General features: G+C 44.3%; 2 protein-coding genes across 5 annotated transcripts in view; one reads left to right on the top strand and one right to left on the bottom strand.

Moving 5' to 3' along the window:
* Positions 1–23: 23 nt before the first annotated feature.
* On the top strand, positions 24–3,424 carry rhbdd3 (rhomboid domain containing 3). The gene is made up of 5 exons (XM_084360776.1): positions 24–516; positions 611–994; positions 2,077–2,203; positions 2,287–2,535; positions 2,648–3,424. The coding sequence occupies exons 1-5, from the start codon at positions 354–356 to the stop codon at positions 2,814–2,816; spliced, it is 1,092 nt and encodes a 363-aa protein (XP_084216902.1). The 5' UTR covers positions 24–353; the 3' UTR covers positions 2,817–3,424.
* Positions 3,425–3,561: 137 nt separating this feature from the next.
* The window catches only part of emid1 (EMI domain containing 1), a 59,607-nt gene continuing 43,662 nt past the window's right edge, over positions 3,562–19,506 (bottom strand). The window contains exons 4-17 of one of the 4 annotated variants that reach the window (XM_084360772.1): positions 17,432–17,521; positions 17,167–17,228; positions 16,936–17,068; positions 15,582–15,626; positions 15,374–15,481; positions 13,191–13,298; positions 9,902–9,991; positions 9,113–9,165; positions 8,931–8,993; positions 8,803–8,847; positions 8,563–8,607; positions 8,380–8,391; positions 6,363–6,447; positions 3,562–4,415 (exon numbers count right to left, since the gene is read on the bottom strand). In XM_084360772.1, the coding sequence (XP_084216898.1) occupies positions 4,282–4,415; positions 6,363–6,447; positions 8,380–8,391; positions 8,563–8,607; positions 8,803–8,847; positions 8,931–8,993; positions 9,113–9,165; positions 9,902–9,991; positions 13,191–13,298; positions 15,374–15,481; positions 15,582–15,626; positions 16,936–17,068; positions 17,167–17,228; positions 17,432–17,521 (1,073 nt within the window). In that variant the 3' untranslated portion in view covers positions 3,562–4,281. Of the gene's footprint in view, positions 4,416–6,077; positions 6,169–6,362; positions 6,448–8,379; positions 8,392–8,562; positions 8,608–8,802; positions 8,848–8,930; positions 8,994–9,112; positions 9,166–9,901; positions 9,992–13,190; positions 13,299–15,373; positions 15,482–15,581; positions 15,627–16,935; positions 17,069–17,166; positions 17,229–17,431; positions 17,522–19,506 lie in introns of all 4 variants that reach the window. The other 3 variants (XM_084360775.1, XM_084360773.1, XM_084360774.1) reach the window with 3 other exon arrangements.

Here is a 19,506-nt window from a genome sequence, read left to right as displayed (position 1 = left end):
AGCAACGTGACGTAATGCGGAAGTGAGCTTCCACTACGAGCCATGAATCTATTTTCAGGCTTTTTCTTCTTTAAAAACATTTATAATTCACGTATCAACGACGTAGATACTTTAAGAATAGCGGTTAACTCGTAGGCTTAATCTTACGAGTAGCTACAACGAGCCAGAGAGGATTTAACCAGATAAATTGTGGAGGATTTTACAGCCAAAGCTTTGGATTTACGTCGTTCCTACTGTCAACATTGTGATCAAAATGGACGCTGCGCTTGCTACGAGCACGTACAGATGCTTGATAAACATAGTTATGCCACAAGAGGACAAGTGAGTGTTGAATGTACAGTTAAACCTAAATAATGCTTGATCGTATATTGTCAGGATGGCTTTGGTTTCGATCAGATCGCCCTGGCTTCTGTCTGGGAACATTTTTATTGATCACGCTCATGCTGCTGTTGTATGCTGGGGGCATCCAAGCAAATCTGAGCTTAGGTCCAGGTGGAGACTTCCCAAGGTTCAGAGGTAACTGTGCTTTATAATAACATACATATCTGTCATTGCATTATTGGTGAAATCAGAGCTTATAACGCAGTTTCCTCCTCCTCCTCTTCCTCAGATGTGTTCCTGTATGCTCTGAGTCATGATGACCTGCACTCCCTCCTGGTCAGTGTGGCTCTCCTGCTGCTGGTTGGGAGATGTCAGGAGCATCGCTGGGGAACAGTCGCCTTCCTCGCCCTCTCCATCCTGACAATGATCATACTACCTCTCCTCTACGCCCTGGTCCTCTTCGTGGGCAGCGGTGAACCGAGTCGGATCTGTGGTCACTCTGCCATCCAGCTGGCTCTGTTTACAGCTCAGTGTCGTCAGGTGACGCAGAGGAGGCTGCTGAGGTGTTTGCCAGTCTGGTTTCTCCCCTGGCTTCTTCTGCTGATTGGCCTGCTGCTGCTGCCCGGGACACCTGCCTTTCTCCACTTCTGCACAATATGCATCGGACACAACTGTATCCTTTCCTGTGTATGCAGCCATCTTATTCATGAACTAAAATATTTTCTGTTGTTAAGAGGCATGGCTAACTTTCACCAACTAAATGTGTGTGCTTACACATACTGCATATGTGGAAAAAAAGTAGTATGATGTTCGTCAGGGGGTCATCTAACATAATAACTGCCTTCAATGATGTCACTCAGTGGCTAAGTTGCACTGTGGGTTATGTAGGCCCCAGGTTTTGAAAAACAGTCCTCTGGTCCAGCGTTGCACTCCTTTTAATACTCTTGGACACATTATTGATAACACCAAAACAAATGATTAAAATCAATACAGCAGAACCAGAGAGATCGCCTTCTTTGTTCCACGCATTCTTCTTCCTATTCAAAACCTGGCACCTACATTACCCACAATGCAACTTAGCCACTGAGTGACATCACTTGAGGCTATTTTCTCAGATGACATGCAGCTTGTTCTGGGGCCACAAAGGACTTCGACTCAAAAGCGGAAGATTTCCCTTGCACAGCAGTGCTTCTCCTCTGGGTGCAGCCAGTACGCACAGTAGATAAAAAAAAATCAGTATTCCAGCGAACACCAGGATACGATAGACATTATTTTATTAACAGTCACCTTCAAGACAAGAGGGAGCGAACTACCGGTTCGCATGCAGCTTCATCAGATTCGCTCTGTGCTTAATTGCCAACAGGTGTTTGTTTAGATTATCAGACGCTGATCAGCAGAGAATCCAACCAGGTCACATTCTCCAATACAGGTTCAGAAAATCAGCAATAGGCAATAGCCACAATAATCCCACTGTACAAAATTATAAACTACATTGCCATTTTGTATAAATGATGTATACATATATACGAATCTGATGAAGCTACATGCGAAGCGCGTAGTTCTCTCCTTGTTTTTAAAGTAACTTAATAAAACAGTGTCAGTCGTATCCTGGTGTGTGCTGAAATATTGATATATTTTTATTTCATATATGCAGTAGTTCTCCCCAAGACCTGTAAACACACGTTAATGTGTATAATTTAATAACACTGGTTCACTCTCAAGTCTTTTTGTAAGCATACTTAATGTACCTCCCAGATCATCAGTCCTTCATTGGGTCATTACAGGAGCTGGAGGAATACAGAGTTCTGGATTGTATTCCTCATTGGGCGTATGTTCCCACGTCAGCCCGCCTCAGATTGCCCACCTACTCTACCTCACAGAGGTCTGATCCATCTCGTTCACATCAAATGTCACACTTGGCACCTGCACTGATATAATCATTTTTAACTTAATTTGTTGCTACAGATCACTTCCTCATAGGATGCCCGTAGATCAGGCAGCTGCTCCCCTCCTGAGGGATCCATCTGCTTTGAACCACCACCAATGGGGGGATCCAGTGCCTGACTGGATAATAAGAGATACTGCTGCACAGTCTGAGGCCGACGTGTTGGAGGAACAGATGCTAAGGGCAGGGATACTGGCCTCATTACAGGATGCTCCAGACGACCCTAATGCAAAAGTGGAGGTTCCTAAATCGTCAGTTTCCTCCCTGCGGTTAGTGATAACTTAATTTATGTAATAAATTGTTTGTTTGTTTTAACTCAAATTATTTCCTGTTACAGTTTAATTTATGTGATTAAAAGTAATCATTCATGTTTCCTCTCAGGCTCCAGCAGCTGGAGAAGATGGGATTCCCCACAGAGAAAGCCGTCGTGGCACTTGCAGCTTCTAAACAGCTAGATGGCGCCATCTCTCTGCTCATCGACGACAGCGTTGGTGAACAGGCGGTGGTGGTGTCAAAAGGAAAGAGCCCCCTGACACCGCAGAGCACATAGACAGCCTCACTCACCTGGACTGACACTGCATGTGCATTTGTGAAGTAAACTGGACATGCGTTACGCTTGGGTTTTGCTGAGCTTTAATATTGGATGTTTCCCTGTGGGCGACTTACAGAGCTATTTAATGACAGGAATTCACATGGAAGTTGCTCTTTTTCCAGGTCAACAGATGAAACCTGGACTGCTGTGGAGACCGTTTATATATAAAGTTTACATTGGAGAGAGTGGACGTTTATTTCTGCTGCGATCACGTTTAATGAACAGCGACACAAAAGACGAGAGGCGACGTGTTTAAAAAAAACAAAACAATGAACATCATTTTATTACACCAATCATCTAGACAGGATTATCTTAACACAATAACACAATTGCAAGAAATAAAAAGTGTGAAATATGAAATGGTTACACGACAGCATACAAAATAAACTACAAATGATCATTTTAAATAGTTTCACAATAGTTTGATATAAGCTGAAAAAAAACAAAACGATTTCATCAGGACAGTTTAAGCAATTTACCAACACAACAGTGGTAAACATGTTCAAGTTCCTTTAACAGGTTTGCTTTTTTCTCCGTGTGTGTTTATTAAACATCTTGAATGGACAGCCAGTTTGCAGAGTTGTTTTCTCACTAACATCGACGTCGATATGCAATCAAACCCAAGTGTTTGTGCTCTTTTTTTTTTTTGCACATATTGTAAATATACTGTTGCGTATTAAATCACTTCATCAGTATGTACTTGAAAGGGGGGGGAGGGGGGGGAAACACTCACACCAGAAAACTACAAATCACTGTTAGCAACACGTATCTCAGTTAGAGTGGCGATGACTTCATCTTTTTAGTGCACTACATAACATCGAGTTAAACAATATGATAGAAGTATAACAAAATGAATACTAGAGGAAGAGGTTTTTTTTCGTGTGTACTTGTGTCCTGCAAACTGTACATGCGCAATATACTTAAATAGTGGAATCTCTTCAGATTGCAGTAACATTGTGAAAGCAATACAAACTCAAATCCAGTCTGTTTCCTCACAACTGATTCCTCCTTTAATTTATTACTCTAAATGACCCTTATTGTCCAGAACTCGCAGCTCAAGGAGCACCACAGACGATTGAGATTTTCCTTTTTTTTTCCCCAAACATCTTTACTCTGAGGCTTTAGTTCTGTAGCCAAAGACATGAGACACAGGAGGAGCTGCAGGGTGTGTTATGGGAAGATAAGTGTTTGGTTATTGAGATGGGTGGGTGGTGGGGGCGGTCAAACTAGTTCTCAGGTTCCCGATGGAGGAGAGCATTGTGGAGTATCAGTGGAGTTTCCCTGAGGTGTCCCCCATCCTAAATCTGACGGCAAAGCCCACGGAGGGTATCAGATAAGGTCTAAATCTGTTGAGTGCCGATGAGACCTATAGGAGGGGGGAGTCAACCCAGCCTGTGATCCTCAGGGTGAGCGGGAGGGGGAGCTACTTCCCTCGAACCTTGGTGTCGGAGGACAGAGGAGAAGCAAGTCGATATGGAAGCGCACCTGCTCGCTTATCTCTGTAGAAACTAGGGAGGGGTGTGCCAAATGGTCCATCCCCAGACCCTAGATCAGGCTCTGTTGAAGAAAGACAGCAGTTGGAACGGGGCCTCGCTGTCCATCAGTGTTTGTGGACACTGTAGTCCCTAATCCAAGTCTACTCTGATGTAGCTGCTAACATGGAGGTGACAGGAGTCGGTTCTTATTATGATACGATACCAGTGGCCCAGTTATTGTATTAAAACTAACGAGTCAATGTCACGGAAGCCGAGAGCGGCGTACTTAGCAGGAATATTTTTTTAAATGCTGCTATCTTCAGATCACAAGTTATTTATTTCGTTATCCCGAGCTCAGTCATCTTATTGTATTATTTATAATGTTCATCAGAGATCAGCAGTCTCATCCCAGCATGCATGAATGGCTTCTTGACGATTGCAGGAACTGATTTAAGATGAAAATGTCAGATCGAAGAGTACACATTATTGATTACACATCAGACTGTACTTCAATCATTCTTATTTATATACATAATTTAACATATATATATAGTTTATTTTTCAGTCCCCCTCAGGAAACGAGAACTGTTTTGGTTGTAGCCTACCTCATAGATCAGTGTTTGTACGTCTCTTATCAATCTTATAAATTAATTGTCTTATGATAAATAATCTTGAGAAATCTGCCTTTTGTTTCCTAAACATATCAATATGAATTAAACTGTTATTATTTATAAACACTAATAAATACTTGAGAAAACTTGAGATAACAGCAATAAAAAATAAATTGCGAGCACGGCCGTTCTGAGCTTCCGTAGAGCGTTCACAGGAGTTAACAAATCCTTCTTCTTCTGATTCTGCTGTTAAGGAGGTGCATCTGCTGGTGGCTCGTATGGCTACGATTATTATCATTATTAATACATTTGTTTGTTTTTTCCTAAAGATTAATTGTCTCATCAATACAGTGTTCGAAAAAAAAGATAACAGTTTTGTAAAATTGACAATGTTGTCTGACTAAAAGTTCAAAATCTGAAGATTTACCTACATTTGAGAAGCAAAAACCAGCGACTGTCTCGTATGTTTCACTTAATTAAGGACTTAAACAGTTTTTATTGAATCAATAACACGATTGGTCATTTGACTAATCGTCTTAATGACTTGTCAACTACTGCACCACTGACTGGACTTGAGTACTTTACAGCCATCCAGACATATTAAACCTACAAAGCACTAATGTTATAAAAAAGATTAAATCCCTTGAGAACTTGGTTTCAAATCTTAGTTTTTCTCAGGAACATTCATGACTAAATAACATCGGCAACACCCAAACAAGTAAACTGTCATCTGATTTAGATTCAAGAGTTGCTAAATCCTCCGTATGTGACATCATCTTTTTTTGAAAATGAGCCCCACACGCGTTAAATCAGAAACAGAAATATCTCATGTGAAAAAACCCAAAAATGCTAAAGCTTTGGTAGAAAATAAAAATGTTCTTGTAGGACCACATCTCTCGTAAAAAAGCTTCTTCTTTTTTTGTTTTCAGGGCCTTTGAAGTAAATATCTGCGCTGATAACCAACACATCCAACACAAGTCATACATGAAAAATACATTTCTAAAAAAAGGACTACTTTTACTTTTCAGTGTTTAGATCAAAACATTCAGCAGTTCAGTAACAAGTGGTAATCTAACGCTCTAACGCTTCACGTCAGTTTTGCAGAGCTGTGGGTGAGGAAGTCTCAGCGTTACCTGGCCAGATGATAGCCTCCAGCAGCGTCACCCTGCGAGCCAGAAGCTCAAGGTCTGCCTGCAAGTCGTGGAACATCTGCAAGCTAATGTCCTATCAGAGAGCAGTGACAGGGGGGACTGTGTGATTGGGGTGGAAACACCAGCCTGAGTCCCGGGGCTGTACTCGCGACTGTTTCCACTCCCTGTCCCAGCAGTGAGGTACGGTGGGAGTGTGAGCGCACACACACCCCCCACACACCTTTGACCCCTGCCTAAAGCTGACCCTGCCTCAGGCCTCCTACTCACCATGAATACCGATCATAGTCTCAAGGATTAAAACCCTCTCGGCTAAGATCTTCAGCGCCTCTCTGATCTGATGTATCCCGTCCCCCTGTGAAGATAGATACAGCCGTCAAGGTAAGGAGCACAAGCCAAAGAACTGCTCGCCAAGATGCAAGTCATTTGTTTTTTTTTCTCTCAGTACAGTTCAGCAGTTAGAAAGGTTAAAACAGTCCACATGTCTGCCCAGCACTCTCAAACATATCTGCATCCCTGTATTTTTTTGTTTTTTCTCTTGCTGTATCTCCCTCATTCTCTGGCCATGCTGCTTCATGAAGTCAGACTCTGCCATGCTGGGCTGGGCGACATCTGCATGCACATTACAGACCAGCCTCACGTTGGTGACATAACACAGCTGGGTTACACTCTCCCAGGGTTTTTCATGCCATCTGCATTCATTATTAAGCCCAGGTGAGTATTTCTTTCAGCACCGCAGCTTTCATTCTTAACGCTGCGGTCACAAAAAGTTATCCACTGTCACCTGACAGAATGAAGCCAGTGTAGATTTACACTGAAATCTAATTTATTTGTCTTTTAAAGATAAGGCGATGGCTTCATGAGTCATACCTTTAAGACACTAACAAAAGTAGTTGAAGAAGAGAAGTAAAGCAGACAAGAGACCATTACAACAAGAGGCATGCAGAGAGTAGCTGAAGCTTTTGGTGCCATGGTGAGCGACTCCCGCTATGAAATGCTCTGATTAGTAAGACAAGAGGACAGACTGAGTGGTTGAAGAAAAAAGGCAAAGTTTGACTGAGTCACATGATGTCAAGATGTCAGTTTGTGGGTTCGCTCCCTCTCTTTGGTTCAGAGTGAAGTATCGCAACAACTTTTGGATAAATTACTGTTAAATATGAAGTTCATGTTACAAATCCTTCTGATGTTGGTGACCCACTGACATTTCCTGTAGCATCACAAAGAGGTTGACTAGTATATGATTGATTATATGTGCAGCTAAGACAGTGGAGATTCAGAAAAGTACCAATTGTTTTTATTAGTCTGTTTATCAACCTATTATTCTTCCACAACATAATGGAGATTCTGATTAAATTATAATTATGCAGTAATTGGATTAGGCTCGATTGAATCAAAGGGGACTGTTGTTAAATCCTGACCTTCTCCTGACGCATCTCTTATCTTTTAATTGTCTGATTTTATGAAATGTTACGTGTGTGCAAATAAAAAACAACAACTTTGCCTTATTTCCGTTTGAGCGGCACCGTGTTATTTCACTCATTGTTAGATACATTTAGTCAGAAAACATCCAGAACGTAAAGTTTACGTGGTGCAGAATGTAAAGATGAAATCATGCAAGGTTGCATTGTGGGATGAAAGAGGATAGCTGTATCCACTCCACTCACATCAGAGCACAACACCTCTAAACCCAACAGGACCCACCACTGACACATATGGAGTCATTTGGCATATACATGTTGAAACATTTTATCCGTAACCATGAAACTAATTAGAGATGCAGACAGCACGGTTGAATTCAAATTTCTTTCACCCAGTCCAAGCAGGTGCATGGTTGTTTACTGTGTTTTCTGTATTTATATCAATATGTATGTGCCAAAGTCAGATGCTGAAAAGGTGACTGTGAAAGGTAGCCATGGGGACAGTAGCTTGCAGAGGGAGTCAGACAGCTTTAGGGTCAAGAGGACAGTGTCGTGACAGGGGACAGCAGTCCAGAGCACACCCCGAGGACCGACAAAAACAAAAACACATTAACACCAAAAGGTTTCACGCACATAATCACACCACAGCTAAAATTATATATACAACAATATAAAACAGACTTAATGAACCATCAACAGGGAGGAAAGTATGGACTCGAGAGAGAAAGAGAAACATAAACATGGTGACTGTAGAAAAGATCGTGACCATAACCTGAGACGTGGGTCATGGTTCGACTTAAATCAGGTTACTGAAAAGACTTGTTGCATTGCAAAGTGAACGTGTGATGACATAAATAAAAATATCTTACATTTAGATTGCTCTTGTAAAATGAGGAAGAGGTAAAAGAAAAATAAGGGTTAGACAGACAGAGGAAATATTAAATGTTCAACAAAGGAATCTTATTTTTTCTTTAAATCTTCAAAGTAAAACCCTCCAGTGCAGACACTGTGTCACCGTGTGAACTGTCAACCACCACCAACTACTTTCTTACCGGCAAGCCCTTCTCTCCTGGCTCTCCCTTGAGACCCGGTGTTCCCTGCGAGAGAATATTAACAACAGAAAATAACTGAGTGTGAAGAGACATTAATGAAAGCGGTGCAGCAGTTTGGTTCAGCAGAGAGAGAGCGCTCTCTCTGATCTGGTAAGTGTAGTTTACAGTAATATAACCAGCTATGACATGTGTTGATGTTTCCCTTCATGCACTCGAGGCGGCGGGGTGGACGTGGCTTACCGGCTCGCCTCTGAAGCCCCGCTCTCCTGGGTAACCTAAAGGACCCTGAAAAACCAAAAGGCACGTCACCGAGAGTTTTGTTTAAGGATGCAGAACAAAAACACTGTGGAGCTCTGAAGGGGACTCACTCTCTCCCCACGCTCTCCCTTTGGCCCAACAGGGCCCTGCGTTCCAGGGGCTCCAAGTTTACCCTGCGATGAGTCAGGAAAGAAATTCAAAATGACAATGAGTAATTTGTATTGCGACAAATGTGACAGTGCTGAACTGAGTGAGTGACTGCAGGGCAGCACTGTGCTGCGAGTGAGCTTACATTCTGTCCTGATGGGCCAGGAGGTCCTAATGGGCCTCTGGGACCTGGAGGACCTGCATGATACATGAAAAGATTTATATAAGCATCTTCACCCTCTGGGAGGAGGTGATGACCTCAACCTGACATACGTTATGATAGAAGTGATGTTTATTTATTATACCTCCATTTTTATAGTAGTTTTTTGCTTTAACGTATCAATCTGAAGTAAATACTGATTGCACAGTGTACAGGCTGTAGAAAAATGGCCCCATCCACAAAGAGACTGGATCCCAACAAGACTCACTTTCACTACGCTACTCGCCCTGACACCAGGCTCAATTTTTCAAGCAAAAACTAAGGACGAATTACAGCACAAAGGCATTGTTTTCCCTGGTCGCCATCCTCAGGTAACCTCCTGCTGGAGGAGGCAAAGAAAGAGAAGAGGGAGAGTGACAGAAGTTTGTTCCCTCGCTGATGTGTGTGTTTCCTCTGACCACTGAGACTTGAGACAAACTGGCAATCTTTCTACTTGATTAGTAACAAAACCTGCTTAATATTAACACAACCAGGTGTTTTACTCTGCCTTCTCATAGCACTGAGATCGTTTTTTTAGGTGAAATCAGGATTCGCATGGTTGTTAATTAATGTGTGATTGGTAGAGCTGAATGAAACTGATATCATTTAGAAGTGTGTATTAGACACTGCAGTGAGCTCCTGCTGTATTTTTGAATGCAAAAGCATCTGCATTCATTGTATCTTCCAATGTGAGGTCACAGTTTCACGAACACAACACACATAAAACAAACTCACCGACGGGCCCGGGGGGACCCTGAGGTCCTGGAACAGGAGACCCTCGTGGGTCATGGAAGGTGTTGGTGTAGAAGGAGTCTTTTCCACGAGCTGTGGTCGAAAGAAAACGTGTTTAATTAGGAGGTCAAACAGGAACAAAGCTGATGAAAATATCTGCAATACATAAAGACTCACGGACAAAGACTCGCTGTCCAAACATTTTTTTATTAGTATTTATTAGTATTATTTGATCAGTTATCTTGTTGCTTTTAAGGATTTCATTGGTTTTCATTTTAGTGCTTTCTTTTTATTAAAAACAATAGATTGTTTTCCATTTAAATGTCTGGAACCATTGATAAAATAATATTTCCACTGAAGAGTTCAGTAATAATATTGTCAAATCATATTTTAGCTTTTTTGCTTTTTGTGAGTTGATATAAATGTATCGATCACAGGCCCCTGTATCGTATCGAATCGAATCAAAATCATATCGTGGCAGACTTTGTGATATCGGCAAATATCGTCTCGTTGTCCAAAGAATCGATATAATATCATACTGGATGAAACTTGCGATTTACACTCCTACTACCTAATCATCTAATGTGTTACATTCTGATTTTACAGTATTTGCTGATCACATCTATTATCTAATGAGCAAAGACACTTGTTGTAGGCTGTCACCTTATTTCATAATGTACTGTACAGCTTAGGGTTGAATCAGGATTTTGCACCAGCATCTACAGCAGCCAGGCTGGCGGAGAACCTGAACCAAACCTTTCATTGTGTGATGTTTGACTTTTACTTTTGTTGCTGATGTTGCAGCCTGAGAAGATCAACTCTTCCTGTGTTATTACATGAGGGGAACCTCCAGAGGGCAGTGTTTTCCAACCAATACTCAAACTTCCACCTGATGACTTCAACAGAGTAGTAACCTACACTGCACAAAAGCACTGCTAGTAGATCAGTGTTTCACTTTCATTAAAAATTAGTTATGTAATACTGTAAAGAGCTAAGACTGTCCAACAACTGAACTTCTGCGTCAAAATGGGCCTGCAGAGAAGGCGCAAGAGGAAGAGGGTGGTGAACGTGTGAGCGATACAGGAAATGTGCGGTCATTGGGTCATTTCATACTGACAGGAAACGCAGATCCAATCACGGCATGAGGCTTCAGGAGATACAGAGAGGAGGAGGAGGAGGAGGAGGAGGAGGAGGAAGCCAGAAACATCCTCCGGCTGCCAGAACGCTGCTCACAGAGGTGACATCCAAAACAGGGCCGACCTCGCTGCGTCTCTCTCTACACACTTTCTTCATTTCCTACTAAAAACGCACCGGGATCTGCAGCTCAAAGTGTCCGAACACTCCTCCTCCTCTCCGCTAACCCTCTCCTGTTCTGCAGAGAGGGAATTCCAACCTCCTGATGCAGACGTAAAAGCCAAATAAGCCAGTGTTTTCCAAAGGAAGCCCAGGACAGAGCCCCCTCCCTCCTCTCTCTCCTCACGTCCCCTGCTGTTACTTTGATGTAAAAAGAAATGGCTCGCAGTTTTTTCGGAAATCATCGTGCCAACCTCAACGCACCCACCGCTTTCTCCGCGCAGGAATTCAGAGCTTACAAATCTGCGCGCTGCATACTTTGTTTTACCGCTGTATCCACACATAAAACCCACCGATGTGTTGACCTTGAAAAGAGCCGGTGCAGGCCCCCCACCTCCCCCCCTTCCCCTTCAGCTGTCTGAGCGGAGGCCTACATCTGGAAGTTGTTGAGTGACATCAGTGATGGACAGGTTCTCGTCCCAGCATGTGAAGTCTGTGTCAACCTCAGACCGTCTCTGCCTCCGTTTAATGCTCTTTGAATCCGTTCGACTTGGCTCGAGACGATAAGGAGCAAGTAGCGGTTAAAGGATTACCACTGTTTCTCATTCTCTTTGTTGCTTTTTGTACATCATGAGGCCGAAAACCTGCGAGAGCTCTCACGCTACAGGAGAGAACATGTCTGCCGGCGCTGCTGAATGCACGTGAATATTAGCAGTTTGAAGAGTCGAGCTAGAAAATTAGTAAAACCTACATCATCCTGTCTGGGAGCAAAGGCTTTCCTTAATTTGCGAGCATGCACGTGCTGGGTTCAGGACATGCACGGCAGTTACGTGCACAGTCTCTCAATCAAAACAATGAAAAGAAGCAGCGTGGGATCGTGAGAGTCGTCGTCTTCATTGTCAGACAACCACCGCTGCCAATGAAAACCTATCTGACGAGCGTCCGCAGGAATATTTTCACAGACGAGGTGAAGTATTAAAATCTTCCTTCCTCACTCTCGGACTCTCTCCAACAGGTTTTAGCACCAGGCAACCAGAAACCCCCCCCCCCGACACATGTGCAGTCTCAGATACTGAACTGTCTGTGGGTAGAAAAAACATGTAAGAGTCCATTCTTAATTAAAAAGCTGTTCTGGCTGTTTTTTTTACTTCCTCTCATCTGTTTGTGTGTCCGTCTGACCCAAATCACAATGCCACCCAACATGTAGATGCGATTGGTCGATTGCCGTCACATTAGTGAATAACAACACGTGCAATAGGGGTTTTCTGGGCTGCTAATGACAGACAGGCCAGAAAAACTAGGCTGGATAAAATAGAAATGCTCTGTCAAAATGTAATAATGATCAATAATCTATTGGTCCGGACCCTGACAGAGGTCCACCGGGTAGTGATCTGGGGCGGATGATTTTCTCTGGGTTTGAAAATGGCTGGAAACATTTGGGATATTGTCCGTACACAACTCAACAAAATGTACAACAAAGGTTTTATTCACTTGTGGACACTTTACTGCAGAAATGTTAATTATTAGATCTTTGCGCTGATGTCACTTGAGTCAGCATCGGTTGAGTCTGAAGACTACAAGTCTGAAAATAAAAAAAAAATCTGGGGGTTGGAGGAAGAAAGATGTGAGGGAACCAGACCTTTGTGGAGTCGAGAGATGACTAGTCTCTATAAGCAGATGTGAATGCAAATAAAAATACGATAGCCGAGGAGTACCTGCATGCAACCGAACCGCTCACATGTGATTACTCGGACTATAAATGGACTCCAGAACGCTTCCAGTACCAAAACCTTGTCCCACAGATTCTGCATTCGATTAGATTGTGGGCATGGTGGAAGAATGTGGCATCGATGGTTTTTTTTTTCACAGTCAATCAAAAATGTAAACAATGTTTAAAGAGTGCAGTGCTACTCTGACTCAAACAAACAAAAGAGCCCTTTTAGCTGTCCGTGTGTGTCTTGGTGAATGTAGGAAGTCTGTTAGTCGTCCAAGGTCTTACTGTGGTCTGGCTCTGGGATGTGGGCACTGGCAGGCGCTGGAGGACCTGGAGGGCCGGGCGGGCCTGGTAGACCCCTCTCTCCTGGGAGTCCTTGTGGACCACGGGGGCCTGAGAGGAGGGAGGACAGAAACATCACTGTGGTGACAGATATGAAATATGCCGTAGCAAAATAAGGCCTTAAAAGTTTTTTTTTTTCTGGGGAGGATAGTGATAAATGACTGTGGGTGATGTGACGACAGGAGGATAAACTATGACAAAGACTAAAGAGGAAACAGATTAGATAAACCGCTGAGTGATACGACATAATGGTGTCTGGCAGGAGTGTGTGTGTGTGTGTGTGTGTGTGTTTTCCTTTATATCTGTGCACATGTGGCGTTAAATCAGCAGCTGGACCGACGAGGAGAAACGTAGGATTCTGACTCTGTTTCTATGTAATTAACAGGAGGAGGCTGTTTAATGGTCCGGTGCTGGGAACTCACTCAGGGGCATGGGAAAGCTCAAATAAACACCATTAAACTCTTGCAAAGTGTTATTGGCACCGCTTCATAGTAAATTAAATGTTCCCTGCACACTCACCGCTAGCTTTTAAGTAACAGCTTGTAGCCGGGTCCGCTCTTTATGAAGGTGGGAAAAAAAGCACCACCTCAGCTACATCTGACCTCATTTGTTTGGACTCTTCTGAGGTAATGCTGCACCCTAAACACCACCTCTTGCCCTCGGACGGACCCGAACTCACCACCTCTCTGTTTATGTAATGATGCAACTGACAATGACAGTCCACTAATTACTGCTCTGCAAGGTAAAGTTATTACAAGCTCTGAACTGACACCCAAGTGGGCCGTTTTCACTTAGCCTCGGTAAACACTGCAGCACGACCCGGCTGTGTTTTGGCTTCACCGGGGAGACTGTAAGCTACAATCATCGGCACAGTGGTTCAAACGGCCAATCAAAGTGGCCCTTCAGAGTCTATGTGACATATTGGGGAAAACAATTTTGGTTTCTCCTGCAGGATAATGGTTCCCCAGAGGAGCGGGGAGACGCCGTGTCAAAATATGAGTCAAAGTTTGCAATAAAACTCTCCTTTAACTTATCGGGGCTCGTCATAACGTACAATATCACTTCCCCCAAACAACGTGAGTTCATTTTTTGTCCCATCTTTTCCCACAACCTCCAGCTCGAGAGCACATTTGTCTACGTTTTCCGTGACATTGGACACATTCCAGTCCCGTGTTTATCTTTCTCTTTAAAGAAAAAAAAAAATCAGCACAATAAGGAAAAACGCAGCTTCGGATGCGGGGCGCAGCGCCGGTTTTGGGTACTTATGAAGTAATGGAGATAGAAAAAACAATAACACCACAGGCATATGGAAATCATAAGGGCCTGGGACTTGTGTATATATAGCTCATGTTCATTTCAGATTAAAGTCACATGGCGCTTCTCGGAAAAGTGGGTCTGTAGTTTAACTTTTGCTCTAAATCTCATCTCTGCCCCAGCAGCAGGCACAGAGCAGGGGTCATATGTGAGCCTGCGAGGAGGGGGCACTCCCTTCATGAGCCAGAGCCGAGGAAAAACAGCCTATAGCGAGAGCAGATGTGGTGACACACTTACACCGCCGTTTACTTTATTATCATTCAAGTCACAGCTGCCTGTGGATTTACTTTTTTATCCCAACAGGTCATTCATTATCTGTACATAACCGGCTCTGAGTGCATCGAGCAGATTTACGACCCTGAGCAGCGGCACGTTATACACAGCCTGAAAACCAAATGCTGCCCGCTGGAGCAGCACTTTTAGAAACATATGATTTTAAAAGTCAACCAACCAAATGCCCAAATTCCAGTAAGTAACCAGCATGCCGCTGGAAGGCTCCAGCATTTACCACTGGAGGGTCTGTGGGCTGACCGAGTGGTTTTAAGAGAAAGACAAACAGTCCAGGGCAGAACATCGCGGGTCGGCCTTTTGTTGGAGATCTCTCTCATTTTTCCGCCGTTGTTTCCACAAGTCTTCGGTCAACAGAGAGCCATTCAAGCATCTTGTTCTCCGGACAATAGGTTAAGTGGACCGGCAAGTAACAACTGCCCTGCGACACCTCTCAGCGACACACACAAATCTTTACAACGTGCTCGTTGACAAACTGTGTCAACGTCTTCAAGGACGAGCTTCATTGTGTATTTTCTTCTCACCTTGAGGACCCAGGGATCCCTTCGATCCCGGGGTTCCTGATGGGCCCCTTGTCCCGGCATCCCCACGAGGCCCAGTGGGACCTGGCAGCCCTCGAGACCCGGGCTTCCCTGAGAGGAGGAAACAGTCATGAGTAATCACGAAGCCTTAACCGGTTCACATCTTAAACGGGTTTACACTGACTGAAAGGCAACTATGGTTACAATTTACCTTCTCTGCCAGGAAGCCCATCTCTCCCCTTTTCACCCTGAGGACCTGTAATGAAAACAGAGATGTGGCTTAATTGAGAGGTGCAGCTCTGTGGGAAAAATCTGGGCTCAAACCAGCTGGAAACTCTCTCATTACTGTGTTTTTGTCATCATCATCAGGGCTGATTTAACTTTCACTTCCAAAATAATACTTATCAATTAAAGAAAAGCACGAGTTTCTGTAGTTTTGTGACTGCCTTCAAATGTGGGCTGTAGCCGGCACACGCTGCTAATTATGCTTAAGCGATAGGTTTAATGCAGACCTCTGGCTACAGGGAAGTTAGGAAGGCTCTCAAATCCAGTGTATTCATCAAACTGTGTTTGCAGGTCTTGGGAATACGACTGCTTTAGCAAGAAAAGTTGCATAAAGCCTTCTGTGGCTCCTGAGGGGGCTGTGTAAAGTCTGAAAAATTGCCTGATTTAAGACTTCTACTACTAGAAAAAAGTTGTGAAGGTATCTGCTCCTCATCTCTGTCTGAGGATAGACACTTGAGAGAAATGTACTCGTGTTCTCAGAACTGCTGTTGTGTTTTGACCCTCAGAGCCACCATACAAGGAGCAGTGAGTGCAGTCAAAAGGGTTTATTTCCTTGGAGTCATGAACACACTCAGCAAATGTCATCGTAATCGTAAAATATGATTATGACATGTGGTATCTTGCATATTTTGGCCCAAAAGTGGCACTAAAAACTCTGTGTGTGAATCCTACTCATAGCATAGCTTCTGCTAACAACCCACAAATGGATGTGTTGCACTTTATAGATGCAAACATGTCTGTTATGTGACTCTACACCTGTCGTTTACACCTTCAAAGTCTAACTTTACTGCTCCCTGCTGAGCAAACTATATGAATTGTAGGTACCTAAAGGGAGGGGTGAATGCAGGAGCCACACAGAGCACCCATTTCCATTTTCATTTTACCAAAACTGTTACACTTTCTCTTCTGACGGAGCAGTAGGGTTGGTGAACTTTTCAGCTGCAGCCAGCGCTGGGCTCGACTCCAGGAGAAGAGAGGACTTTCATGCTCTGCAGTGTTTGCTTTTCACACAGCCACAGAGCGCTGAGAGTGAGCAGCACAGACAACCGGGCTCGTACTTTTTTCTGCTAAAGGAAATGAGTGAATGTGCAGCGGAGGAAATAGGATACGAGCGGAGGTGAGCAGGTAGAGGGCAGGAAAAGAGCTGCAGCTCGCAGGGAAAAAGCTGCAAGGAGTGATTTCTGACTCAATTATCAAAACACAAAAGCCCTGGACTCCGCTTAACGGAAACATGCAGTATTTCTTAACTTAAAACTTATTCATGCATGACAGCGTGATACCTGCAGGGCCCTGCTCACCAGGAGCTCCCTGAGCGGGCACAGCCCCCATCAGTAATGAGGCCTCTGCTGCGGTTCCTCCTTTACCCTGAAGGTGGCGATGTGATACGGAGGCAGGGGCACTTAGTAACTGGACCTGGTACAGGAAGGCATAAATCAAACGTGGGCGATTAAGCAATCATATCGTATTTCTCAGTGATTCGGACACTGTGGCTGAATGAGTGCAGTCCAAACCTTCGTCTCCAGAGAGTTCAGTCTGTCGCTCAGAGCTGTGATCCGACTGCAGTTGAGACAATCTAAAAACAAAAAAGAGCAAATAAATGAACAGAAAATGTCTTTCTTTACCGTCAGGAATCAGACATTTAACATGTTTATGCATGAAAATAAACCTAGCTTCATGCTTTTTTCCCATTGTACCAAACTTACCATACCATTACCGTACCATTACACCCAGCTGTACACCCCTTATCAAAAGCTGTAACATGTTCAGGGCTCTTACTGGAGATTGTCTCCCCCGTGCGTGCAGGCGGGCGGCGTAGCGTGGATGGTTTCCTTACTGCCTCTTGAGCGACAAGCTGGTTCCCTGCATCTGTAACGGACGATAAAGGCACAGAAAAAAGGACGTTTTGGTGAATTCTTGACCCTGAAAACACGATGTTTAGATCCATACACAACGTGGTGTTCAAATGGTGGGACACCTGACATTGACATTCGAGCTGAGAGGCTTAATGATTGATTACTTGAACAAATCCTTCCAGCAGGACCACAAAGATGCTCCGTATTTTTAGCTAACATATTACACATACACATTTTATAAACATAGTTATCTGACTTAATCGAGACCGACAGAGACGAGAGACAAACCGCTGAAGAATCAGAAGAAAAAGAGACATGAAATAATCTCCAATTCTCAACTGACTCAAGGCTGCAGGTGTCAGTATGTCATTCGTGTTGCGAGTCCACTGATATGGAAGTCAGGAGACAGTTGCAGCCTTTGCCTCTGTTGCATTTCCAAGAGATAAACAGTGTTCATGCTTTATAAAAGTATAAAAATCCTAAAGCCTGGGAGTGAGGGCGTGTAAAGACAAACAATAGTTTCCTTGTGCGGAGACAGAACGGGTTGTCTGGGCTCACATTCTGTCTTGCCTTCATTTTATGAAGTGTGGGAGTTTGTGTCTCTGGGTTCTGAATGTCTTGAATGGGCAGACCTTTGTGGAAATGCTAGACTGACTCCTTTGTCCGGGCCCGGTCTGGCTCTGGTCGGCCCAGGTGCTCCTGATACAAACAAGAGGCCGGAGGGGGTTCGGCACCTCATTAGCCAGCCGGGAAGCGCGCCTTTTTGCCGTTCGGTGGCCAGCAGCCGCAGCGACACGCCAAGAGAAGCCATGAAATAGCACCTGCAGCGCCGGGGCTGGAGCGGGAGGGACGGTACTCACATGTCACGATCCGCTCTCTATCCACTGCAGACCCAGGAAAGGAAAGTGGAGAGCTCATTGTCATGAAGAAAAATAAACGTTTGGGAACTTAAGACTGGAAAGCATAAAAAGGTTCAGCGATTAACCCAAAGAAGGGGGAGAGAGAGGGCAAAAAGGAAGAGCATGAGAAGTCCACAGAACACATGGTTCAGGGGTAAATTGAGACCGCTCCAATAATTTCCCCCCTCCTCAACCTCTGCTGCTCATGATTTCACTGTTTTGGGTTTCTGGGTATTTCTCAGAGGATTACAAGTGTAGATGGATTTAAACCATGTAAGACCTGAGAGAGAAATGTTATGGCAGTCGCTCTAGATTGCAGAAAAGCACTTCTACATTTCGATAACGATAAAAACGTCGCGTGGAGACGAGGAGAACACACACTTTGATCTGCTCCTCACTGCGGTCCACACGGGGAAGACTGCAGGCACACAAAGTGAGGTGTGTGTGTGTGTGTGTGTCTGTGTGTGTGTGTGTGTGTGTGTGTGTGTGCATGCCGGGGACGTTTTCTCCGGAGCTCGGCTCATGTAGATGGCTGCATTCAATTACAAAGGGGGGCTCTGGATAGGAAATCTAGCTCTCGGCCCTTCTCCTCCCTCTAGAGTAAAGAACATTCGAGCGCCAAGATCCCCTCACCCACACTCGAGCTATTGTATGAAGCATTAAGCCGGCTTTGGCATGAGGACAACTGTCCCCCCCCCCCACACACACACACACCTCTCACACACTTTCTCTCTCTCTCTCTCTGTCTTGCAACAACAAATTTAAAATCCGGGCCCCCTCTTCGCCTCCTGTGACAGTGACTGTAACCTAAAAGGCCCGAGGAGGACTTCGGTGTGATCCATCGCTCTCTCGGCCAACAATAACATCATCACAGCTAATGAAGGCCCCCCATCTCCCCTCTCCCCCCCACGGACACGGCTCATTGTATCTACGCTTTGTTCTCAGTGGGCTAATTGCCCCAGTGGGGTAGGCAAAGAAATGTGTGAATGTATTTGACCTTTTGCCCCCACGTTGCACTGGGCCCGAATCAGCGACTGAGTCAGAGCTCTTCATTAGAGGAGTACCCCCACAGAGAGTTCAGTGGGCCAGAGGCCGTCCT

Source organism: Pagrus pagrus (assembly GCF_965226575.1).
Source record: "Pagrus pagrus genome assembly, chromosome: 8".
NCBI classification, from domain to species: Eukaryota; Metazoa; Chordata; class Actinopteri; order Spariformes; family Sparidae; genus Pagrus; species Pagrus pagrus.
The sequence above is the reverse complement of the archived record's forward strand: the minus strand, read 5'-3'. Positions and strand labels throughout refer to the sequence as shown.